Here is a 27,191-nt window from a genome sequence, read left to right on the forward strand (position 1 = left end):
TGTATTCTGATCGGTTGTCAGACTCCCATGGGGCCATGCAGAGGCAACTCTCTAGGCTGTGTTTTGAATCCAAGTTTGGTTGAGTTCCCAGATAACATGAGGTGAGCTTCTATACAAGGCTAATCCTATCTTTGTTATGTAGAGTAAACTAGCACAGCCCCCCCTAATGGCCCATTGAAAAAAGTGGAGGCTATTAAAAGTGAGTCTGTTTCCTGCCTAAAAACATGTTTCTCCATTTCTGATCCAGCGAAATATAATATTCTACCTTTTCAGTATTTCCCAGGAAATATCATTTTTCTAGGAGAGGGGTGGGCTTTAACTTGTACACCAGTTAAGCAATTCCATGACAAATACCCAGACAAGCCAAAGGGTCCCCCTATGGGGGGAAGAGATGGTTAGGTACCTGATTAATTCCCTGTGTTACTTTTGTTACAGGATACACTCTTCTGTTGAGAGGGGGGCAGTCTGTCAGGCTTGGAAGCCATCGGGATAGGGCCTCAAGCCTGCCACATATTCAAACATAGTTACTACGGGGACCTGAGAGCGGGGATGGTATGGAGCTTGGGAGATGTGTAGCCATAACAACATTCCTTCTCTGAAAGTCAAGATTGCCTTATCTCTGCACCTGGACAGATGTGAATGGGAGGAATCTTCATCCAGTAACTGATTGGACCATTTGATGGACCTGTGAGTGTTGGGGCGGGGTCTTGAACTTTCAACTGGGTGAGGAAAACCTGGAAGTTTTCAGATTTGAGGTTTCCCAGATGTGCCAACAAGGTTCTTCTAATAAAACGGTGTTTTGAGGAACTTCTTGCCTCAAGCTATTGTTTCATAGGGGATGCTACTTGGAACCCTGAGAGGGGAAAACTCGGCCAGTGAAAACGGGCTCCCGAGCTCCATTTTCGCTGGCAGAGGCACCACAGAGGAGTCCTTGGCTCTTTCGAGGGCAGCCCCACGAGCCAGATCTAAGCACTCTGCCATCCAGATCCGACCCCCAGACCTTGAGTTTGACACTCCCTGATGTAAAGTGTCCTGCTTGAGCAGAGGGTTGGACTAGAAGACCTCCAAGGTCCCTTGCAACCCCACGATTGTAAGTTCTTTGTTCCATTGTGTTTAAAGCAAAGTTTTTAATCCTTATGTGAGTACACGTTTGGCTGTGTGTGTGTGTGTGTGTGTGTGTGTCCCCGTCCCAGAAGCCTGGAAGATGCCGAAAGGGTCTTAGCCACTGAGCTACCACGTCCCTTTAGATTAGAGGTCCCCCAAACTTGACAACTTTAAGACTTGTTGACTTCAACAGTTATGCTGGCTGGAGGATTCTGGGAGTTGAAGTCCACAAGTCTTAAAAGTTGCCAAGTTTGAAGACCTCTAGTTTAAAGGGACGCGGTGGCTCAGTGGCTAAGACGCTGAGCTTGTCGATCAGAAAGGTCGGCCGTTTGGCGGTTCGAATCCCTAGTGCCGCGTAATGGAGTGAGCTCCCGTTCCTTGTCCCAGCTTCTGCCAACCTAGCAGTTCGAAAGCAGGTAAAAAATGCAAGTAGGAAAAAAAGGGACCACCTTTGGTGGGAAGGTAACAGCGTTCCGTGCGCCATTGGGGTTTAGTCATGCCGGCCACATGACCACGGAGACGTTTTCGGACAGCGTTGGCTCTTCAGCTTTAAAACATAGATGAACACCGCCCTCTAGAGTCGGGAACGACTAGCACATATGTGCGAGGGGAACCTTTACCTAAAGAGCAACTAACTAATCTGCCTTACAGCCCAAGAAACAGTAGCTGGGTTTATGAAGAGCTGCAATGTTAGAAGTGGAATTTCAGCATTCAAAGGCGGTATACTTCTGAGAGCGTAAGGGAGGGCTCATCCTCTTGAGTAAATCACAAGGATCAAATTAGGCCTTGAGGGGTGGCTGAAGAGTGGGCTGAATAAATGCACAACTTGTAGTACATACCGTAATTGGAAAAGTGTGTGCATGCAGCCCTATTTTATTTGTAAAACGGACGGTGCGAGATTAAAACTGAAGGCAACACCATGAGCCAACCCTGATCAAATCACAAGCCTGGAAAATTTGGTTCCAAAATTGTTACAGATGGACCAGTTGTTATAGAAAAACATATTGGAATTGGAATTTATTGCATTTATATGCCCCCCTTTTCCCCGAAGGGGACTCAGGGCGGCTCACAATCCAAGTCAGGGAAGGGGGTACAGACAAGGGATAAAAAAGACGAACATAACAATACACAATTTAAAAGCACACAACAACCATACCATTCGAGGAGGGGGGCAAAAGCTCTTTAGCCCCAGGCCTGTCGGAACAGCCAGGTTTTAAGGGCTTTGCGGAAGGCCTGGAGGGTGGTGAGGGTTCGAATCTCCACGGGGAGCTCGTTCCAGAGGGTCCACAGAGAAGGCTCTCCTCCGGGTAGTCGCCAGTCGGCATTGGCCGGCGGATGGAATTCGGAGGAGGCCTAATCTGTGGGATCTGATCGGTCTATTGGAGGTAATTGGCAATAGGCGGTCTCTCCAGTACCAATAAAAGAGAATATTTGTCGCTCAGGTCTGAAAGGAGGGGTCCTTGGTGCTCTCTGAGTTTGGTTGTTTTTCCTGCAGACATTTCGTTACCCAAGTAGGTAACATCATCAGTGCTAGAAGGGAGTGAGGTTTGTGGAGTGAAGGAGAAAGGGAGGAGGAGGAGAAAGAGGAAAAAGAGCAGTAGGAGGACTGTGATTGTGAGGTCCTTGGCATGCTCTGTGCTTGGTTGTTTTCTTGCAGACGTTTCATTGCCCAAGTAGGGAACATCATCAGTGCTAGCAGTGCTAGGACCTCCTCAAAACATGTTGCCTTGGCTGAGTTCGAGTTTCGAGTTCGAGTTTAATACATTTATATGCCGCCCAATCCCGAAGGACTCTGGGCGGCTTACATAAAAACAATAAAAGGAATACTAAAAAGTTTAAAAAGTAGAAGGCAAGACAAGTTAAAAGAAATACAACATGCACTCAACCTTAATGGGGCTGGACCTCATTCAAGAGGTCAACAGCCCCAGGCCTGTTGGAAGAGCCTTTCGTTTTCGTTTTCCTTTATTTGTATGCCGCCCTTTTCCCTGGGGGGACTCAGGGCGGCTCACAATTCAGAAGGGTGGGGGGGCAAGACAAACAGTATTCCAAACATGGAGACAATACAACATATTAAAAGAAAGCACAACAGTCACACAATTCGGGTGGGGTTAAAATCTTAACCCCAGGCCAGCCGGGACAGCCAGATCTTTAAAGCGGCGCGGAAGGATTGGAGGGTGGCGAGGGTCCGAATCTCCACGGGGAGTTCGTTCCAGAGGGTCGGAGCAGCCACCGAGAAGGCTCTCCTCCGGGTAGTTGCCAGTCTGCACTGGCTGGAAGATGGAATTCGGAGGAGGCCTAATCGATGCGATCGGATCGGTCTAGTGGAGGTAATTGGCAGTAGGCGGTCTCTCAAGTACCCAGGCCCACTACCATGGAGAGATTTATAGGTGATAAGTAGCACCTTAATGGCTTTGCGGAAGGCCGCGAGAGTGGGGAGGGTCTGGATCTCTGGGGGTAGATCGTTCCATAGGGCGGGGCAGCCACAGAGAAGGCCCTCCCCTGAGGAGCCGCCAAACAACATTGTCTAGTTGACTGCACCTGGAGAAGGCCCACCCTGTGGGATCTTATTGGACGCTGGGAGGTGTGTGGTAGAAGACAGTCCCGTTGAGAAGTTGAGTTACTCCATTGATTCAAGAATTAATCAAGAGTTTATCTCATTTTCCTTCTTGCTGTGTTGCAGGAGGATAAAGAAATTATAGACTTTCTTACTGAGCTTGGAAATTCCTGGGCTCACTTTGCATCAACCCCCGCCCTTTAATCAAATAATCCCTGGGGTGTGGGAGAGAATTGAGTTGAGCTGTTTATATCAACCTACTCACAGGCTGAGCTGCTAGAAGGCAACAATCAGTTGGTCTAACCTGTCATTATCTTCTCTGATTAGTAGTCATCCATAGTTTTCAGGCAGAGAAATTATTTCCCATGATTTACCATCTAACCCTGTGTGAAGTTTGAAATAATGGAGCTTTCTGTCTCAATCCACCCGCCGGTGAATTTGCAGGCGACTCCCCAATTGACAACCGTTATACGGATAGTCCTCGACGTACGTCCAGAATTGAGCCCCAAAATTTGCTCAGTGAGAGAGTTGCGAAGGGAGTCTTGCCCCATTTTATGACCTTTCTTGCCACAGCTGTTAAGTGAATCACTGCAGTTGTGAAGTTAGTAACTTGGTTCTCCCCCCTTGTCTTTGTTTCTTAGAAGGTCGCAAAAGGTGATCACATCACACATCACACGCACACATCACACAAACACATGACACTGCAATTGTAATCAAGATGAGCCAGTTGGCAAACGTCCAAGTTTTGATCACGTGACACAGATGCTGCAGCGTGATATAAGGGTGAAAAACTTTTTTCAATGCTGTTGTAACTTTGAGCGGTCACTAAACGAAGTGTTGTAAGTTCGAGGACTAACCATATTAGTGATTGTTTGAACTTACAATGGCACTGGAAAAAAACTGACAGCTGTTCCTCGCACTTATGACCGCCACAGCATCCCCACAGTCACATCATCAGAATTTGTGTGCTTGGTAAGCGGCATTGCATTTATGACGGGTTGAAGTGCCCAGGGGTCATCTGATGGCCATTTGGAACCTTTCCAGCCAGCTTCCGACAAGCCAAGTCAACAGGAGAGCCAAATTCACAACGACTCACTCAGATTCACTTAACAACAGCAGCTTACGACTCACTTAACAACCGCTTTGCTTAACAAAAGAAATTCTGGTCCCAATTGTAGTTGTAAGGACTATCTGCGTTTTGTTTGTAAGATGTAGTGTTGTTGTTAGTTTCGAAGTGGTGTCTGACCTATCACGACCCCAAGGACAACGTTCCTCCAGGCCTTCCTGTCCTCTACCATCCTCTGGCGTCCATTGAAACTTACGCCTGCTGCTTCAGTGACTCCATCCAGCCACCTCATTCTCTGCTGTCCCCTTCTTGTTCTTTTGCCCTCCATCTTTCTCAGGCTCTTCTCCAGGGAGTCTTTCCTTCTCATTAGGTGGCCAAAGCATTTGAGTTTCCTCTTCAGGATCTGGCCTTCTAAAGAGCAGTCAGGGTTGATCTCCTCTAGGACTGACCGGTTGGATGGCCTTGCGGTCCAAGGGACTCAATGCAGGAGTCTTCTCCAGCACCAGAGTTCAAAGGCCTCCATTCTTTGGCACTCAGCCTTTCTTATGATTCAACCTTCACAGCCATCCATTGCAACTGGGAAAACCACAGCCTTGACTAGACACACTTTTGTTGGCAGGGTGAGGTCTCTGCTTTTTAGTATTCTGTCTAGCTTTGCCATCGCTTTCCTCCCCAGGAGCAAGCGTCTTTCAATTTCTTGGCTGCAGTCCCCATCTGCGGTGACCTTGAAGCCTAGGAAAGTAAAATCTGTCACTACCTCCATTCCCCCCCCCACTCTCTATTTGCCAGGAATTGAGAGGGCCGGATGCCATGATCTTAGTTTTCTTAATGTTGAGTTTCAAGCCAACCTTTGCCCTCTCCTCCTTCACCCCCATCAAGAGGCTCTTTAGCTCCTCTTCACTTTCTGCCATTAGAGTGGTACCCTCTGCATATCTGAAGTTGTTGGTATTTCTCCTGGCAATCTTAATTCCAATTTTTGATTAATCTATCCCTGCCTTTCTCTTGATGTGCTCTGCATATAAATTAAATAGGCAGGTCGACAGTATACAGCCTTGCCAGACTCCTTTCGAACCAATTTTGAACCAATCAGTTGTTCCAGTTGCTTCTTGACCCGCATATAGGTTTCTCAAGAGACAAATGAGATGGTCTGGTACTCCCATCCGTGGTACCTTCAATATAAAATGAATTGATAGACTTCCTACATGCTTCATAGTGGGAAACCCCTTTTAACTTCCACCATAAAATATGTAGGAAGTCTACCACAAATAGGCGGAAGCCAAAGCAAATATTTCTTTACCGAGAAGCAGTTCGATACAGCGATTAAGCCTAGAAACGAAGAGATCTTCAGCCTGGAGCCAGCTGGGTGACCTTGAGCCAATTTCTCCCTCTTTCACCCCTAGGAAGAAGAGCGCACCACTTCTGAAAAACCGTGCCAAGAAAACAGCCGGGACTAGTCCAGGCAACACTTAACTCAAAGGCATAAATAAAAAAGCACACACCCCATGCTCTACCAGCGAGACCTGTTTTGCGTTTACAAAACTTTACACGTAATTTCTAATCTTGATGGTGATTTGTGGAGAGGTGCAAAGGAGATAATTCTTTCTCTGTTTTCTCCCCAAAATGAACCCATCCAACTATTCTGGAAGTTTCAATCAATCGGAATAGAGCTGGAAGGGACCTTGAAGGTCTTCTAGTCCAGTCCGTTGCTCAAGAAGAAGACCCTATACCATTCCAGACAGGTGGCTGTCCAGACTCTTCCTAAAAACCTCCAGTGATGTAACTTCCAAAAGTCATTAAATTAGGGGTGTCCAACTCGATTTCAATGAGGGCCGCATGAGAGGTGTGTTTAACCTCAGGGGCCTGGAGTGGATGTGGCCAGGGTGGGCGTGGCCAGCTTGATGTCACTCATGTTAGGGGCGTCTATGGCGGCCTGAGTGCTCTGCCAAAGAAAATGGGCTCCGGAACTTCGTTTTTAGTTGTGACTGCCTCCTGCAATCCTCTGCCAGCGAAAACGGAGTTCGTGATGGCACTATGGGCCAGTCCTTTTCTGTTTCCAGGGTGCCTGATGGGCCAGATCTAAGCACTCCACAGGCCGGATCTGGCCCCTGGGCTTTGAGTTTGACACCCCTGCACTAAATGAACTGTTGTAAGTCGAGGACTATCTGTACATGGGGATCTAATCAATTAGCAGCACTAAATTGGCGCTAGATAAGAGTTAACAGAAATCAAGAGAGGTTCGTCTTCGACCCTTTGTGGGAACTTAATGATTCCAGGCTGATTCCTGTCTTGACTCCGCCCGCCAGGCTCTACCTCTTCTCCTCCTGCAATATATAGACATTTTGTGCTTTGCATTTCCCATTTTCAGTCCCTAATACGCGGTTTCATCCTGTATAATGTGGCAAATTTCCAAGTAGAAGTAGGACAGAGGATCCTGGGGGGGAAATTGCTGAGCCTTTGATTACAGGGAAGATAATTCTGTCACCAGAGATTAATTCATACCCTGCAAAATTGATAACCAAACCTGCAAAGAGCTGCCGCTCTTTAAAGGACACAAATTCAGTTGCTAATTTGTTACGGAATTTGGGATGCAGGGACTCCTAATCTCCTTTGCTACTACAAAGGAGCTCAAGATCAAAACTGGAAGGGCCCCAGAGGGAAAGCTTTTCTTTTAATATCTCAAGTTCAGACAGAGTTCAGATGGTGCCTGCGGAGATACCTTCTCCCACCCATCATCCTTGTTTCTGCCTTGCTTTTTTCCCTCTGCTAGTGTTGCATCTTCTATTGAAGCCGCGGCTCGTATTGACCAAATCGCAGTCTGAATTTGCCCGTTATAAACCATTTAAACCCACGGGTTGCACATCCGCACAGCTTGAAGTTCGTTTGGCACGCTAAGCACACCTAAGTCACATTTTAGTCGCGTGCAAATAACATAAAGCAAACCTCGGCGCACTTGTTTACCGATATTGCAAGTCATAAATCACCCTGCACACAAAAAAAACCAACCTCTCAGTGGCTGAGCTCGCAAATCACGCTAAGCCAACACTAATTTTTTTCCTTCCTTCTAATTTAGCCTCATCGTTGTGATTTGCAACCCCAAAACCCAGAAATTATGTTGTTACCACTACTAGGTCGTCAAAAAGCACCACAAGCTGTATTTCAGCAGGCGTATTTCTCCTAAGTCCAGGGGAATAATTAACTCCCGTGATTTTCCAACTTGATGGTGGACTTGATTTCTAGGCCTTCTTGAACTTGCGGTGAACCTGCTTCGAGTCTTCCCTATCTCGTGTTTTATTGCCCTGAAATACTGGATTATATGTTTGGACCAGAGCGCCATGGAGACCGAGCTTCCTAATTCAATCAGCTTTGCATGTTGTTTTAAAAATGCTGATAATGCTGCGTAACTTCTCAGATAGGTGAGTGGCCTTTGGAATCATATAGGAGGTCCTTGACTTCTGCCTGCCAGTCCCGCCTCCTTGAGGAAAAAGTAAGATAAAAATTAAAAAGTGACTTTTTTTTTTAAATTTATATGCTGCCCTTTCCCCCCCGAAGGGGACTCAGGGCGGCTCACAACTCAACCAGGGAAGGGGGATACAAACAAAAATTTAAAACAACATAAAAAAACAATGCATGATTAAAACACAACAGTCATACCAATTCGAGACGGGGGCAGCAGTTCTTTAGCCCCAGGCCTGTCGGAACAGCCAGGTTTAAGGGCTTTGCGGAAGGCCTGGAGGGTGGTGAGGGTTCGAATCTCCACGGGGAGTTCGTTCCAGAGGGTCGGAGCAGCCACAGAGAAGGCTCTCCTCCGAGTAGTCGCCAGTCGACACTGGCCGGCGGATGGAATTTGGAGGAGGCCTAATCTGTGGGATCTAATCGGTCTAGTGGAGGTAATTGGCAGCAGGCGGTCTCTCAAGTACCCAGGTCCAGTACCATGAAGGGCTTTATAAGTGACGACTAGCGCCTTGAAGCGTATCTGGAGACCAATAGGCAGCCAGTGCAGCTCGCGGAGGATAGGTGTTACGTGGGTGAACCGAGGCGCACCCACGATTAATAAAAAGGGACCAAAAACAGGTTTGTTATTTTCAAACCCTTCTCTGATATATCTCTGGAGATTCTCCGTCATCCAGGTCATGGTTGTCCCAAAGGTGCTTTTTCAACAGGTAACTGGCCTTTCTGGTTTTTCTTTGAAGACGTTTCGGTGGGCCTCCTCTGGGTGCCGTCAACCGGACAATGCCGGTTGGCGGCTCCCCGGGGGAGGGCCTTCTCTGTTGCTGCGCCGGCCCTGTGGAACGATCTACCCGCAGAGATCCGGACCCTTACCACTCTCCCGGCCTTCCGTAAAGCCGTTAAGACCTTGTTGTTCCGGCAGGCCTGGAGCTGTTGATGGATATCCAGCCCCCGCTTAGATGTAATGAATGATGTGAATTTTTAATATTGTATTTTTCTATTTTTAAATTTAAACTGTTTCTGTCTTGCTGTGAGCCGCCCAGAATCCCGATGGGAGCGGGCGGCATACAAATTTTAATAAACCTTAAACCTTAAACCTGTTGCTAAGCGAAAAATTTGTTAAGTGAGTTTTGCCCCATTGTATGACTTTTGTTGCCTTAGGTCAGCAACAACCTTTCTTGCCAGAGTTGTTAAGTGAATCACAGCAGTGGTTAAGTTAGTAACTTGGTTGTTAAGTGAATCTGGCTTCTCCATTGGCTTTGCTTGTCAGAATGTCAGAAAAGGGGATCTCACATGATCCCAGGACACAGCGACGGTCATAAATATGACCCAGTTTCCAAGCGTCCGAATTTTGATCATGTGACCATGGGGCTGCTGCAAAGGTCATAAGTGTGAAAAATGGCCATAAGTCTTTTTTTAATGCCGTTGTAACTTGGAATGGCCACTAAAGGAACTGTTGTAGGACTACCTGTCTTTAGAATATAGAATATAACAGAATTGGAAGGGACTTTAGAGGTCTTCTAGTCCAATTTAGAGCCGAGGTGGTGCAGTGGTTAAATGCAGCACTGCAGGCTACTTCAGCTGACTGCAGTTCTGCAGTTCTGCTGTTCAAATCTCACCGGCTCAGGGTTGACTCAGCCTTCCATCCTTCCGAGGTGGGTAAAATGAGGACCCGGATTGTTGTTGGGGGCGATATGCTGACTTTGTAAACCGCTTAGAGAGGGCTGAAAGCCCTATGAAGCGGTATATAAGTCTAACTGCTATTGCTATTGCTAACTTCCTGCTCAGGCAGGAAAAACTATACCATTCCAGACCAATGTTTATCCAGTATCTTCTTTTGAAAAAGTGGCACGTGGAGCTCTCTCTGTGGGCACGCAAGCCGTCGCCCCAGCTCAGCTCCACCACCCACACTTGTGCGTGCCACTCAGCAGCCAGCTGATTTTTGGGTCTCTGCTGTGCATGCACAGGGGGGGGGGCGCATGTGGGAGATGTGCATGCATGTGGGGAAGTCACATGCACAGGGGGTAGGGGGGAGCATGGGAGGGTGCAGCACCCCCCCCCCTGCAGCTTGTTTTTGGTCCCAGGAGGCTGTAGGGAGGCCTATTAGGCCCAAAACGGGGCGCGGGAGGGTTGTGTGTGCCCCATTTTCGGCATGTGACAAGAAAAAGGGTTAGCCATCACTGCCTTAGGTTAAACTCCTTGCTCAAGCAGGTGACCCTATAACAGGGGGGGGTAAAACTCAAGGCCCGGGGGCTGGATCCAGGCCGCGGGGTACTTAGATTTAGCCCGCGGGCCCACCCTGGAAACAGCAAAGGACCAGCCCGCAGTGCCACTCCCAGCGAAAACGGAGCTCGGGAGGACTGTGTGTGTCCCTCCCGAGCTCCGTTTTTGCTGGCAGAGGGTTGCAGGAGGCCGTCGCGGCTGAAAACGGAGCTCGGGAGCCCTTTTTCGCTGGCAGAGCGCTACGGCCACTACACGCACCCCCAACACGAGTGACATCGAGCTGGCCACGCCCACCTCACATACACACCCAGGTCAAACACAACCCTGATGCAGCCCTCAATAAAATTGACAGCCCCTATAACATTCCAGACAAAAGGCTTTCCTATCTCTCCTTAAAAACCTCCAGAAAGGCAAATGTGGATCCTTTAGCTCCAAAGCGAAGATCCATAAAGCAAGTTTCTCTCGATTACCTGCTTCGACGGATGCTCGCCTGCCAGCGCTTTAAGCAAAGATGTCTTTCCTACTTAATATCTGACATACTTTACAGTGCAGCAATGCCAAGAACTGAAGCCGGGGTTTTCTTTAGAGAAAACAGATGTTCCAGCGCGTAAATCGCAGCAGTTGTGAATTATTACTGTGTCAGTAAATTTGCAGGTGCTTAGTTTATACACTCCATTTCGGTGCACAGGGTTGTGTAGCAGATGCTAAGAATGATATTGTAAAGTCCTCCTTGTAATCCCTTGAAACCTAGCGCAGCTGTGCATTAGTTCAGCTTCAGTTCCAAAGGGTGCATCTGAACATGCATTGGATTGCATTGTTTTTCTTTATCCGGAGATGCCTCTCTTGCCACGGCAACTGACTTAAGGTGGAAAACCACATTTAAAATTAAAACAACAATAAACGTAGTGTAAAGGCAACTTAATATAACAAAACAAAAGAAAAAAGAAATGGCAGCCAAGAATAAAACCGCAAAGCAAACGCACCACAGCCTGGGTCTGCAGCTCTTTAAAGCAGACTCTTAGCTTTTGGGGATCTAATTTCAGGAAGGAACCTTGGAGGTCTTCTAGTCCAGCCCCTTGCTCAAGCAGGAGACCCTATACCTGTGATGGCAAACCTATGTCATGTGCCAAGCATCGTCACCAGCTGCTCTTCTGCTTTCCGTGTGCACATCCACACCGGCCAACTGGTCTTTGCCAGCGCTGGAGCACTGGAAAATGGCCTGAAAGTGACCCGAAAAATGGCTTAGGGTGTTTTTTGGGCCCCTTTCCAAACCATTTTTGGGTCATTTTCAGTCTGCTTTTTGGGCCATTTCAGGCTGTTTTGGGGGCCATTTTAGGCCATTTTTAGCCTGAAAAATGGCCCCAGAACACTCAAACAAAGCCTGAAAACAGACCAAAAACGGCCTGAAAAGCAGACTGAAAATGACTCCAAAAACAGTCTGAAAATGGCCCGAAAAGCAGCCAAAAAACCCAGCATGCACCCCAGCCAGCTGGTCTTTGGGTTTCCGCCGCTCCGGCACACTCATGCAAACGCGTTCTGGTTTGGGCATTCGGTGCCAAAAGGGTTCACCATTACTGTCCTATACCATTTCAGACAAATGTTTATCCAATCTCTTCTTTAAAACTTCCAGTGTTGGAGCATTCACAACTTTTGGAGTTAAGCCGTCCCACTGATTAATTGTTCTAACTGTCAGGAAATTTCTCCTTATGCAGGTTATGTCTCTCCTTGATTAGTTTCCACCCATTGCTTCTTGAATTGCCTTCTGATGCTTTGGAGAATAGCTTGACTCCCTCTTCTTTGTGGCAGCCTTTCAAATACTGGAATACTGCTATCATGTCTCCCCTGGTCCTTCTTTTCGCTAAACTGGCCATACCCAAATCCTGCAGCCATTCTTTGTATGCTTTTGTCTCCGGGTCTGTAACTCATTTTAGATGCTCTCTGCACTTTTTCCAAAGTCTCAACATATTTTTTGTAACGTGGTGACCAAAACTGGATGGAGTATTCCAGGTGTGGTCTGACTAAGGATTTATAAAGTGGTTGTAATGCAGAAGGAAGATTCTTTGGTCATAGAATCTAGCATCCTAAATCCAGCTCCGCGATTGGTGCTTGTTGGAAACACTATTGTATTGTGTTTTGTTTCATTTTTTTAATTAATGTTTTATTCCATTTTTCTTACGGTATAAATAACTCGAGGTGGCCAATCTCTCCTCCTATTTTCCCCACAACAACCCTGTGGGGTGGGTTGGGCTGAGTTTGAGTGACATCCAGATGGCTTTCATCTTGAGATGACTTAAAATGGACACCTACCATCAAAAACATCACCCAAAAAGCACAACAAATAATGTTTTTTCTGCACCAACTCAGAAAACTAAAACTTCCCAAAGAGCTGCTGATTCAGTTCTACAGAGGAATTATGAAGTCTGTCATTTGCACCTCCATAACTGTCTGGTTTGGCCCTGCAACCCCAAAATAGCAATAGCAGTTAGATTTATATACCGCTTCATAGGGCTTTCAGCCCTCTCTAAGCGGTTTACAGAGTCAGCATATTGCCCCCACAATCCGGGTCCTCATTTTACCCACCTCGGAAGGATGGAAGGCTGAGTCAACCCTGAGCCGGTGAGATTTGAACCGCTGAACTGCTGAACTAGCAGTCAGCTGAAGTGGCCTGCAGTACTGCACTCTACCCACTGCGCCACCGAGGCTCTCAAGACAGACACAGACTTCGAGGGATAATTAGACAGACAAAAAGACAGACACAGACTTCGAGGGATAATTAGAATTGCAGAGAAAACAATGGCTACCAACCTGCCTTCCATTGAGGACCTGTACACTGCACGAGTCAAAAAGGGCGCTGTGAAAATTTCTACAGACCCCTCACATCATTTCCCCATCTCAGCGTGCTTGCTGGGGATTTCTGGGAATTGAAGTCCACACCTTTTAAAATTGCTCAGGTTGATAAACACTGGGCTATAGATGCAAGTACAATTGGACATGACACAGATAAACAAGAGTGACAGGCCTGCAGTTAACATTCCTTTTAGGATTTTGGCCTACCACACACTCTTATTATTTCATTATGCTGTTTCATTAGTGTAATAATTGGGAGGGGGAATAGTAAGGAGTAGAATTGTGGAATGTGTTGTTGTCATTCCTTTGTAAAATCAAGATCATGTTTTGTTTCCGCACCTCTGCACCTGACCGGAACTAGATGGGTGGAAATGCCAGCGTGGCTGAAGAAGATTGGACCATGTGATGGATTTATGGGTGTAGGGATAAGATCATGAACTTTCAACTGGGTGGAATCCCAGGCAATGTTCCCTCTAATTTTTTTTCAGTCTGAGCAGAAAAGTATAGTGTTTGAGCGGCACATTTTCATGCCTGAGCACCTGAATTTTTTTCACAGATGTCACCTGAGACAACAACAAAATCAGTATTATTTGAAACTCAAAATTATGTTTATTCAAGGTACCCGCTTAATTAAAATTGTTATATAATATCAGTATCACTTAACAACGCTCCTGCTTAGCAACCAAAATGTTGGCTCAGAAACTCTGGCATTTGAAGCATGCAAGTCTTAAAGCTGTCAAGTTACAAGACCCTTGCACCCCTAACACTTTAGGAAAAAAAAACAGGGGTGTTCAAACCTGACAGCTTTAAGACTCGTGGACTTCAACTCCCAGAATTCCTCCTCCAGTCATGTTGGCTCAGGAACTCTGGCATTGAAGTGTGCAAGTCTTAAATCTGTCAAGTTACAAGATCCTTGCACCCCTAACACTTTAGGGGAAAAAAACCCCAGGGGTGTTCAAACCTGACAGCTTTAAGACTCGTGGACTTCAACTCCCAGAATTCCTCCTCCAGTCATGTTGGCTCAGGAACTCTGGCATTGAAGTGTGCAAGTCTTAAATCTGTCAAGTTACAAGATCCTTGCACCCCTAACACTTTAGGGGAAAAAAACCCCAGGGGTGTTCAAACCTGACAGCTTTAAGACTTGTGGACTTCAACTCCCGGAATTCCTCCTCCAGTCATGCTGCTCTTTCGCCTCGGCGCCACTCTGTCTACCTCTGTCCGGACCTGGCAGCTGCGGCGACGTCATCAACCTGGATCTACTCCATCTTTGTTTTTTCACCGGGGGCAGGGCCGTTGCTGAAGATGCCAACGAGCCCCTGCCGCCACCAGAATAACTGCTGCCGCCTCCTCCTCCAACAGCACCACCGCATTTGCTGCCCGGCGCTGTGGCTGAAGTAAACCCGCCAAAGCTCCCGCTGGTGCCCCTCTTGTGGCAGCAGCGCCGGCGCCTCCCCCTCTGCTCAGAGCACCTGAACTGGGCACCGTGTTACCCCTGCCACCGCCATGCTTTTGAGAAGCCATGAGGCCTTTTTTCCCCTGCTCCTGCCCTCTCCACCACCTTCCTACTGGCTCCCGCGATGGCGTTGCCGTCAGGTTCCTCCTCGCCACCTCACCTTTGCCAGTGCTCCGGCGCCCTTTTCCCCTCCTGCGGTTGGTCCTAGGAGACTGGCCGTGCCGCTTAAGCTCCTGCCGCCATCCCCACCCCCCGTGCCCATGCTAACCTTAACCAGGACAGAAAATCTGAGGCCCCTCAGCTTCCGGAGCCTGTGACTTTAGAAATCACTGCGCGGCAGTTGGTAACTGCTGCGCGGTGTTTTCTTGCCACGTGCGTAGCCACGCAGCCGCGCACCTTAGAGGGAGCATTGATCCCAGGAAGCTTTTATATTTGGGATTCCACAGCCAACAATGTCTGTCTTATTAAATTGGAACTTTAAGGATAGTTCTGCCTTGGACTCTGATTTAATTCTGCATGATACTTGGAATGCTGACAAAGGGCTTAGCATGCCAAGTTCGTTATCACAGGACAATCCTTTATCTTGTAATCACCCAGGCTCAGCCTCTGCTGCTTTAAGCCCAAACCTGTCCCATAATACTGGGCAGGCATTGATCTCTTGTGTTAATTCCCAGGGCATTGAAAGTGCAGATGGTAGTCCTCGACTCACAGCCATTTCGTGACCAGAGTTAAAACGGCACTGAAAAAGCTGACTTTTCACGCCAGTGACCGTCACAGCATTCCCAGGGTCATATGATTAAAATTGGGATGCTTGGCAACTGGCATGTATTTATAACGGTTGCAATCTCCCAGGGTTCATGTGATCCCCCTTTACAACAATCTGACACACAAAGTCAATGGGGGAAGCCTGATTCACTTAGCAACCACATGACTTGGTTTGAACAAGTCAGTTTCCCCGTCTTCATTCTTTGCATACTTTCTAAATCAGGCTAGCTTTGTGGATTGGGGTGGGGGGAGAGAAAGGAGGGGAGTGTGGCTGTTTGAAGAATGCAGCTTAGGGAAAGATTAGAGTTGGATCACTCTTCCAGGTATGCTCCAATGCATTGCAGTACAGGTAGTCCTCGACTTACGGCCACAACGAGCCCAAAATTTCTGATGCTAAGCAAGACAGTTAAGTGAGTTTGCCCTATTTTACGACCTTTCTTGCCTCAATTGTGATGTGAATCACTGCAATTGTTAAGTTAGTAACATGGATCTGAATTGGGCTTCTCCATTGACTCTGCTTGTCAGAAGGCATATATATCTTACCTGTGGGCGGGTTATCTCCAGGATTGGTCACAGCTAGAAATGACACAGCACTTAAAGGCACTGTCAGCTGGAAAGCTGACAACCTGGGTTTGAAATCGGAGGGCCGCCTGACGAGGTGTGAGCACCTGTTCCGTACTCCAGCTCCTGCACACCTAGCATTTCAAAAGCATGCAAATGCAAGTAGATAAATAGGTACCCCATCGGTGGGAAAGTAACAGCAGTCCCACGCACTTGGTGTACAGGTGGTCCTCAACTTACGACCACAATTGATCCCAAAATCTATGTTGTTAAGTGAGAAATTTGCTAAGTGAGTTTTGCCCCATTCTTGGACTTTTCTTGCCACATTTGTTAAGTGGATCAGTGCAGTCGTGAAATTACTAACATGGTTGTGAAGTCAATCTGGTTTCCCCTGTGACTTTGCTCGTTAGAAGGTCGTCAAAAGAGGATCACATGACCCTGGGACACTGCAACCGTCATAAATATGAGTCCGTTGTCAACCATCCAAATGTAAATCATGCGACTACGGGGATGCTGCAATGGTGGGTTTCACATTTTGTTACCACCGATTTGCCCCCCCCCCTCATCCGCGCCCGCCCCTCCCGTGCATGCGCCCAGTCACAAAAACATGCCTAAATAGGACAGCATAGAGCCAGGGTGGGTAGACGGGCCCACCTGCAATTTCCGCTACCAATTTGGGCGAACCGGTTTGAACCGGCTGAATATCACTTCTGGTTGTAAGTGTGAAAAACGGTCATGTCACTTTTTTCAGTGATAAACTTTGGTCACTAAATGAACTGCTGTAAGTCGAGGACTACCTGGATAGTCATGCTAGCCACATGAGCATAGAAATGTCTTTGGGAAACGCTGATTCCCTTGGTTAAAAAATGGAGATGAGCATCTCCTCCCTAGAGTTGGACACAACAGGTCAAGGGAACAACTTTATCTTTAAAGTTGGCAACTTGTTATATCAAAGAGCTACCATGCAAGGTTTTTAATTGTGCTTATGATTTTTTTTCTATCTTCCTTTTGGGCTGAGGTGTCCTTGTAAATTGGGAATATTTCAAGCGAATGTATTAATGCCGAAAAAAACCGATTTCAGCTTGCACTTGAAGGCTTCTGTGAACTTCTCAATGTATCTGCTTGTTTCCCATCTATTAAAGAAAGCTACTGTATTTTTTGGAGTATAAGATGCACCTTCCCTCCCCTAAAAGTGGGTGAAAATTTAGGTGCATCTTATAGACTGAATACAGGCATTTATGGCCTTCCGAACAGTCTGTGTGTTGCATTTTCGCCCTCCCCAGCCCCCAGAAGCACTCTACACAGCCCGTTTTTGGGCTCCCAAGCCCTCCACATGTCACCTTCCCAACCCCCAGAAGCACTCCAAAAACGGGTGCATTTTTGGCAAAAACAGGCCATGCAGAGCACTGCAGAGTGCTTTTGGGAGCCTGGGGGAGTGAAACTCCGACGCACGGAGGCCAAAAACTATTTTTTTTCCTCTTTTCCTCCTGTAAATTTAGATGGGTCTTATAATTTGAAAAATACGGTACTTAAACATTTGCTATAATGGCTCCCACTCCTAAGCGGCCATGTACAATGTAAATGTGGGTTTTTCTCCTAATAAGGGGATTACATGCCAGGGAGGCTTTTTAAATTTGCCAATGGATCAGTCGTAATGTTGCAAAAGGGAGCTGAACACCTGCATTTGAAAGCCGGTTTGTATAGAAGAAAAGACTCTTAAATTTAAGCTTTTTTCTTCCTTGTTGAAAGCAACGTCTCCAAAGCGGGTTTTCTATTGGATTCCAAGGAGGACAAATTCAAGAATTCAAGATACTGATAGAAAAGATCATTTATAGCTCAGGGTTGAAACGAGGGGTCCTTGGTGCTCTCTGAGCTGGGTGGTTTTCTTGTAGATGTTTCATGACCCAACTAGGTAACATCATCAGAAAGATGCATGGAAGCCATCTTTTACAGGCCTGCCACTAACAATTCCAAGACGAGAAGGATCACAAGATGTAGTTCTGGAATACCAGCCTCAGGTCAGCAACAACCTTTCTTGCCACAGTTGTTAAGCGAATCACTGCAGTTGTTAAGTTAGTCACCTAATTGTCAAGCGAATCTGGGTTCCCCATTGATTTGGCTTGTCAAAAGGTGAACGTGTGAGCCCAGGACTCTGCACCATCATAAATATGAATCAGTTGCCAAGCGCCTGAATTTTGATCACATGACTATGGAGATGTGGCAATGGTCATACGTGTGAAAAATGGTCATAAGTCACTCTTTTCCAGGGGTGGGATTGAAAAATTTTAACAACCATTTCTCTGCCCAGTTGCTGGGTGGGCATGGCCATGGGGGTATGGCCTACTCAGCCTCCTGTACCACCGGCGGGGGGGGGGGGGCATCTGGATTTTTTTTTCAAGCCTCTGGGAGGACGAAAACGGCCTTCCCCCAGGCTCCAGAGGCCGGAAACAGGCCCATTTCTGGAATTCCAGAACTTCTAGGAGTCCCGTTTTTCGCCCTCCCTAGGCTCTGCAATTCCCTGGCATGATGAACAGACCGCGTGGAGACTCCGGCGAAGGGCAGGGTGGGTGGGGCGGGGCCAGCCAGTCCTTCCAACTACTGGTTCGGCGAACTAGATGTAAAATTTGCTCGAACTGGTCCAAACCAGCTGAATCTCACCCCTGCTTTTTCTACTGATGTAACTTCAAACAGTCATGGAAAATAAACTCTTATAAGTTGAGGACTATCTGGTAAGCCCCAAGAAAGAGACCACCAGGAATGAGAAGGTCACATGCCCACGATCTCCAGACCAAGCAGGTCTCCGATTCCTAAGTCTCGGGTGCTTTGAGAACAGAACGGAACCAGTTTGTTGTTCATAAAGATAATATTTGTGCTCTCCCCGCAGTTATCCGCTGCTGTAGAATTTCGTTCCTCCCATCCTCCTTGCTCTTTCTTTTTTCTTTTTTTTTTTCATTTTGAGGCAGGGGGTATAGATAATTTGTAAAGTCTTTATGGCCCAAGACTTGGCAGTTTTTATTATTGCTGGGATTGCAAGCCGGAAAATGGCCACAGCAATACGCATTCCATTAATTATTAAGGACAGTAAATCTTAAGAAGATTAAAACCTGGCATCTCCCGCAAACAGACCAAGCATTGTGGGAGAGAGAGAGAGAGAGAGAGAGAGAGATCTGCTTCTGCCCCATCTCGGTTAAGGGATTTTTTTTTTTAAAATGTTTAACATTCTGCAATAGAGATTGGAACTAAAATTCTTTTCATCCGTGCCAGCACATGGTGGGCTGAAAGAGAAATAATTATTTACAAATCATGTAGCTGTTGCTGGCATATCAGAATCTGGTTCTAGGTTTTGGCTGTATCTCAAAAGGCAAAAAAAAAATCCTCGTTTTTTTTCCGTTGTGGGTGTTCAACTGACAATATATTTATATTTATTATTGGTGCAGATATTGAGATGTTAGAAGTGCAGTTGGCCTTCTGGAAAAAGATCAAATTTATTCCGAAGGCTTCTTCTACATCAGGTCCACGTACCAAATTTGACAGTATTTATAGATACCCGTGCTTCATGACAAAACGATGTGCCCCAACACTGGAAGTCTTTAAGAAGATGTTGGATAGTCATTTGTCTGGAACGGTATAGGGTTTCCTGCCTAGGCAGGGGGTTGGACTAGAAGACCTCCAAGGTCCCTTCCAACTCTGCTATTGTATTGTATAGTAGAAAATGATGACTAAATGAATGTTGTAAATTGAGGACTTCCTGTATATGAACTTCAAGGTCTGAATTGCCATTTCCTTGAAAATTAGAGGGATGTGCCAATTTCTCAGGCTTACTGGGTGATAGATGGTAGGAAAAAGGGAAACTGCAATAGCTAACCTAAGGCCAGAAATACAGGTTATCCTCGACTTACAACAGTTCACTTAGTGACCATTTGAAGTTACAACGGCACTGAAAGAAGTGACTCATTTTTCAGACTTTATGACCATTGCAGCATCCCATAGTCACGTGATTTACATTCAGATGCTTGACAACTGACTCACATTTATGATGGATGACGTATCTTGGAGTCATGTGACCATCTTTTGCCACTGTTTCCGACAAGCCAAGTGAACAAGGAAAGTCTGATTCACTTAACAACCGGGTTACTAATTTAACAACCGCAGTGATTCACTTGGCAAGACAATTCGTAAAATAGGGCAAAATTCACTTTTTCAAATTTCTCACTTAGCAACACACATTTTCAGCTTAATTTGTGGTCATAAGTTGAGGACTACCTATAATTCTAAAACATGACAGCCAAAGAAGTGTGAATTGAATGACCGAGGAGAAATATACGTTAGCTGAAAAGGCCACAGGAGAAAAATCAGGCGGCTTTATTATTTAGCTCCCTTTTTAATGGTTAGCCTTGTTATGAACCCGAATCAAAAGTTTAATCAGTGAATTAATTTCAAGAGCCCTGGGGAATTCTGGGAGTTGAAGTCCACACCTCTTAACAGTTGGCCAGATTGAGAAGCACGTCTCTCGACGTTGCTTTTCAGGAATCCGCTAAATAACGCCAGCGATTGCATCCCTTCCACAATATTTATGAAGCTTCAATATTTAATTCGATATAAGAGCCTCGTTCTGGGAAGGAGTCTATCCCTCATCCAGCTCCGTAGCTAACAGCTGTGCAGTTCATTCCCCACTGAAAGGCAATATCACACAGATGCCAATGAGTTGGAAGAGAAACAGCTGATTGCGTGTTTTAAGTTTAGGAACTAGGCGCAGGCTGCATATCATTTTCATAAGTTATGTCTGAGGCTGGGCAGTAGCTGCTGGATTTGGGTTTGTCTTTTAAAAAAAGAAGGACTAGGGGGTACATGACAGCATTATTCCAGTATTTGAGGGGCTACCAAAAAAGAGGGGGGTCAACTTGTTTTTCAAACTCGCTAACTAACTAAAAATGGATGGGCTAACTCACTGCTTACTCCAGGAGTTTGCTTCTGACCAGCTCAAGGTTGACTCAGCCTTCCATCCTTCCAAAGTGGGTAAAAATGAGGATCCAGATTGTTGGGGACAAGATGCTGACTCTGTAGACTGCTTACAGAGGGCTGAAAAGCACTGTGAAACGGTATAGAAGTCAAAGTGCAATTAATTTTCCAAAGCATCTGAAGGCAGGACAAGAAACAATGGATGGAAACAACTCAAGGAGAGAGACAACTTGGAAATGAGGAGAGTCTTCCTAACAGTGAGGATGATTAACCCACGGGACAACTTGCTTCCAGAAGTTTTCCATCACTGGAGGTTTTTAAGAAGAGACTGGACAGCCACTTGTCTGAAATGGTACAGGGTCTCCTGCTTGAGGAGGGGGCTGGACTAGAAGACCTCCAAGGTCCCTTCCAGCTCTACTCCTATTCTGATTCAAATGCCTCCACTTGTATCATTTTTAATTTATCTATTACATTTATATGCTACCCATCTCACCATTAGCGACTCTAGGCGGCATATAAATGCGGTATTAGCACCATCCCCAAGAAAACATAAATTGAGATTTGAAAGAGACACCTATAACAATAGAAAAAAGAAAGGGAGGGAAGAAGGAAGGAGAGGAGGAAGGAAGTAGAGAAGGGAGGGAAGAAGGAAGGGAAAGGAGAGGAGGGTGGAAGAGAGAGAAAGAGAAGGAGAGATAGTAGGAAAGGAAGAGGAAGAGTGGAGGAGAGGTAAGGGAAGAAGAAAGAGGTAAGGAGAGGCGGGTGGAAGGGAGAGAAAGAGAAGGAGAGGTAGGAAGGGGAAGAGAGTGGGTAAGAGTAGGGGAGAAGTAAGGGAAGAAAGAAGGGGAAGGAGAGGAGGAAGGAAGGAAGTAGAGAAAGAAGGGAGGGAGAAAAGAAAGGGAAAATAAGGTGGTGTTACAACAGGCGCTAGGGATGGTAAACAAAGCAATCCAAACTGTACCTTATAACCTTTTAAATGGAATAACAATAGTATAAGAATGGCAAAGAAAAAGAATAACTATGTGAATGTATACCTATAATTGTATGTAAGAGAATAAATGACAGTAAGAATATAAAGCACAATATAGGTAAACAATATTTGGTTATAAATAGCTAAGTATAAATAAATATAGAATTGCACATAAAAATGGATAACGAATAAGGAGACCATGAATGCAAGATAGAAATGTATAGAAGGGAAAACACTAACTGCAAAGAAACCGATACGGAACTGCTGTATGATATACGATGGAACTTCTTGTTCCTACGTTGTTTTAAGTCATGTGTTTGTTTTTGTTGATGTGTTTATGTGTTTAAAATAAAAATTTATTTTTTTAAAAAATGAGGTATTAGCATAGTATTTCACAGTTTCTTGCCAAGGATCAATCACGGGGCATATGAAACCCACCTGGCCTCAGCTGAAGTTTCTACCTTTCTTAGATTTTGCTGTCTCCGAGGTCAACCCAAAAGCAGCTCTGAAAATGCCCAAAAAACAAGCCGCTTTTCGGGACATTTTCAGGATATTTTGGGGGCCTTTTTTGGTCCGTAAAACGGCCCAGAAAACAGGCCGAAAAATGAGTGGGGGCAGGGCTAGCCAGTGGTGGGACTTGCCATTTCACCAAACTGCACAGAATCTTAACTACCTGTTCGTCCAAACCAGTGCAAACCAACAGAAGCTCACCTCTGTCTCCTCCCCATCAACTTGAGTCCCATTATGCTTTGTACCGCTGAGAATGGTTGTCAACTATCTCGGTGACAACTCTTTTTTCCTTCTGTGAATAAGCAAGGCTAATAACAGTGCATGGCAGCCAAGGAGGTGGTTGTTTGGGGGCATTAGTGTTTTATATCCAGGAAAATTGGGGATCAAGAAGGGTTCTTTTCTTCCCACGGTTGAGAATTCCCCTGTTTCAGATTCATATCGTAGTGCCAATGAGCAAAGTTCCTGTAGAGCTGAAAGAAACACAGTTAAATAGTTTAGCCGTGAAACTGAAAAATGAGTATTGTTATTTTTTAAATCCTATTTTATTCCTCTGTCCATCTATTCGGTTCAAAATTCTGAACGGAGGCAGTTTTGAAATGCTGAGTCGCAACAGAAGAGTTGTATAGGGAGAAATTCTTTAGGCGCTGTCAATTAGGCAAAATATGCATGTATGAAAATGCCTTTTGGATTGGAGGGGAAAGATTGTGCTGGTGTTGTGGCCTGCCAGTGGCCAGCGGACCTGGTAGCAGATTCGGACAGTGAGGAGGTTGGGGAGGAACCTGGACCAGTCCTGGAGTCTGGGGAAGGCTCTGATGAGGGCTCTGTGTCGGAGGCAGAGAGGGGGCCAGGGCTGTCTGACGGTTATCAGCTGCCTTCTGAGTCAGACATCAGTGAGGCAGACGAACAGCTGGAGCCTGTTCCCAGTGTGTGCATGTGCAGAGTTGCCAGAGAAAGGGAACAGCTAAAGAACAGGGGTCGACTTGGGAGTAAGACCACAGGTGGACGATGAATGGCCCCTCCCAGAGGAAATAAAAGAGGAGCGAAGGGGGAGTGGAGTTTGCAGGAGATCATTAGTTTGCTTAATTGGTTCATGACTCTCCGAGGCTCTTTGCCAAGTTCTGCAGAGATCGGCCTGGCAGCTCTCCAAGCCAGATAAGGTCTGTGCCTATAAATCCACCCTTAAAAGTCTTTGCTGGACGTGAACGAGCAGAATTCACTGTAAATTAATAAAAGGGTGTTTTGTCAGGACAAGGAGTTTGCTTCACGCTCTTGGGAAGCCTCAGTCAGAACATCTGGGAATGAATAAATAGTTCTCAACCTATGAGCACAATTGGGACCAGAATTTCAGTGCCCAGGCAAAGCAGTTGTTCAGTGAATCCCATCTGATTTCATGACCTTTTTGCCATGGTGGTTAAGCAAATCACTGCAGTTGTTAAACGAATCATGCCGTCATTAAGCAAATCTGAGTTTGCCGGTTCGGAAGCTGGCTGGGAAAATCACGAATAGTGATCACATGACCCCAGGATGCTACAACTTTCATAAATACAGGCTGGTTGCCATTTCTATAAGGACAAATCTATCTAATCTATCTACCAAAGTCAAAATTTTGTTTTTTTTTAATCACAAGCAGAAAATCTAGAAGTCAAATCTACGTGGAAAACGTACTTAAATATATTCTCCTCTTTAAATAAAACGATCCCTCTAACCATTCCTGCTTTGTCTTCCTTGCTATGGAAATAGTATGTATTTCTATTTGCACCTGATAATAATTTGTGAGCTGTCACCATTTTTATTAATAAAGTTCACTATATTCTTTCAAATTCTTTGACCTCACCGGGAGAAATACTCTAGAACTCTAGTTATATACTAGTATGTAAAAGCGAAAAGTTGAGGCTGGAGTGTTTTTATCTTCTACTGTGCTAAAAAAAAAGTCGGAAGTCAACGCCGTTTTTCTTTTTCTTTTTTCCTTTGTACCTCATATCTTCTTATCCTCTCTCCTTTCCCTTAATTTCTATTTTTCTTTGTATTTTATAGATTAAATAAATAAATAGATATCTAAATGCATGCCGGGTGCCAAGCACTCAAATTTTGATCCTGTGACGGTGGGGATGCTACAACGGTCATAAGTGCAGGGACCGATCTTATATAACTTTCTTCGGTGCTGTTGTAACTTTGAACAGTCGCTAGAGAATCATTGTACCTCAGGGACGACTGTAGTTTATTCTTGCATCTCTTCATTCAGACTTTTGAGGAAGACCCAGCAGTATGTTCAAAGGTGGTCAACCTCATAGATAGAATACGGTTTCTAAGATGGACAAGTAGTTGAGTTTGCCTTGTGAGACAATGGTCTGAGGAGGTCTTAACCTCCCTCTCTCTTTTTCTATTTGAATACTTACAATACAATACAATACAATACAATACAATACATTTGAATGGTCTTTAAGATATGCCGATATTTTAGCCATCTCGGCTAGGTTTGTAACTTTCAATGTCCATTCTTGAGTTGTAGGCAAGTCTTCCTTCTTCCAGTATTGCGCCACCAACAGTCTTGCTGCCGTTATTAGGTGTAGAACCAAATTAGTCTCTACCGCTGTAAAGTCAGTACATATACCTAGTAAAAATAACTGAGGAGTAAACTTTATCCTTCTGGAGGAGGACTGGAGGGAGGGTGAGAAGGAAAGGAGGGAGTGTACTGGGAGAGGGGAGTGGTAGAGGGGGAGGGGAAGTAGGGTAGAGGGGAATGATGGAGGGAAGAGGGAAAGTTGGAGGGGGGCGAAAGAAAGGGTGTATGGAGGGTTGAAGAGGTACATTGGGTCTTTATTTTGGGGGGTTTTGTTGACAAGAGGAATGGCTGTGTTTATTGTTTAATGTTATATGACCCCGGTTATGCACAGTATATATGTGACTGTACAAAAATGAAAATGAAAATAATAATAATAATAATAATAATAATAATAATAATAAAAAACAATACAATACAATACAATAGCAGAGTTGGAAGGGACCTTGGAGGTCTTCTAGTCCAACCCGATGCCTAGGTAGGGAACCCTATACCGTTCCAGACAAATGGCTATCCAACATCTTCTTAAAGACTTCCAGTGTTGGGGCATTCACAACCTCTGGAGGCAACTTCTGTTCCACTAATCAATTGTTCTAACTGTCAGGAAATTTCTCCTCAGTTCTAAGTTGCTTCTCTCCTTGATTAGTTTCCACCCATGGCTTCTTGTTCTACACTCAGGTGCCTTGGAGAATAGCTTGACTGCCTCTTCTTTGTGGCAAACCCTGAAATATTGGAATATACTGCTATCATGTCTCCCCTAGTCCTTCTTTTCATTAAACTTAAGGCAAGGGTATCAAACACCATTTCATTGAGGGCCACATCGGGGTTGTGTTTGACCTCGGAGAGAAGGCGGGGTGGGCGTGGCCAGCTTGACATCACTTGTGTTGGCACCTGTGGTGGCCCAAGTGATCTGCCAGCGAAAATGGGCTCACGAGCTCCGTTTTCGGCTGCGACAGCCTCCTGCAACACTCTGCCAGCGAAAACCGAGCTCCATTTTCACTGGCAGAGGCACGCAGTCTGGTCCTTTTCTGTTTCCAGGGTAGCCCCAGGGGCCAGATCTAGGCACTCCATGGGCCAGATCCGTCCCGGGGGCTGTGGGTTGGAGACCCATGAGTTAAGAAGTGCAAAGAGTTCTTATTTAAAACAAATGTGTCTAATTCCCCTCCTTCCCTCTCTCTTTTGTTCAATATAGTGACGGACGTAGAGCTAAAACGGCTAAAAGATGCCTTCAAGAGGACCTGCGGACTCTCGTGTTACATGAGCCAACAATGCTTCATTCGGGAAGTTCTCGGAGATGGAGTTCCGCCAAAGGTTGCAGAGGTAATTTCTCTTCCATCCCTTCGTCTCCTGCACACATGCAAACACACACACACACACACACACACACACACACACACACACACACACAAACACACTCCGCCCATTGCAGAAATCAGTGCTTTAAAACATTTCAAGTGAACAACACTAAGTGAAGAAGCATTTAGAATAGAATAGAATAGAAATTGGAAAAGAATAGAAATTAGAATAGAAATTAGAATAGATTAGATATTAGAATAGAATAGAATAGAACAGTGTTTTTCAACCACTGTGCCGTGGCACACTAGTGTGCCGTGACATAGTGTAAGGTGTGCCGTGGGAAAATTACTTTATATATAGTCAGTATAGGCACAGAGTTAAATTTTTTTAACATTTTCTAATGGTGGTGTGCCTCGTGATTTTTTTCATGAAAAAAGTGTGCCTTTGCACAAAAAAGGTTGAAAAACACTGGAATAGAAAATAGAATAGAATAGAAAAGAAATTAGAATAGAATAGAAAGTAGAATAGAATAGAAATTAGAATAGAATAGAAATTAGAATAGAACAGAAATTAGAAAAGAATAGAGTAGAATTGAGAATAGAATAGAAAAGAAATTAGAATAGAATAGAAATTAGAATAGAATAGAATAGAAATTAGAATAGAATAGAATTGAAAATAGAATAAAATAGAGATTAGAATAGAAATTAGAATAGGATAGAATTGAAAATAGAATAGAAATTAGAATAGAATAGAATAACAGTTGCAAGGGGCCTTGGAGGTCTTCTACTCCAACCCTCTGCTTAGGCAGGAAACCCTACACCACTTCAGACAAATGGTTATCCAATATTTCATGGAGGAGATATTGGGGTTTGTCTC

At 45.4% G+C, this 27,191-nt stretch overlaps 1 protein-coding gene across 1 annotated transcript in view; it reads left to right on the forward strand.

The window, feature by feature from the left end:
• Positions 1-27,191, forward strand: part of USP32 (ubiquitin specific peptidase 32) — a 219,618-nt gene that overhangs the window by 36,821 nt on the left and 155,606 nt on the right. Inside the window, exon 2 of the mRNA XM_087717114.1 lies at positions 26,212-26,339. Within this exon, the coding sequence (XP_087573240.1) occupies positions 26,212-26,339 (128 nt within the window). The remainder of the gene's footprint in view (positions 1-26,211; positions 26,340-27,191) is intronic.

Source organism: Thamnophis sirtalis, unplaced genomic scaffold (assembly GCF_051295495.1).
Source record: "Thamnophis sirtalis isolate CommonGarterSnake01/CBP01778 unplaced genomic scaffold, rThaSir2_p1.2 scaffold_6, whole genome shotgun sequence".
In the NCBI taxonomy this organism is placed as follows: Eukaryota; Metazoa; Chordata; class Lepidosauria; order Squamata; family Natricidae; genus Thamnophis; species Thamnophis sirtalis.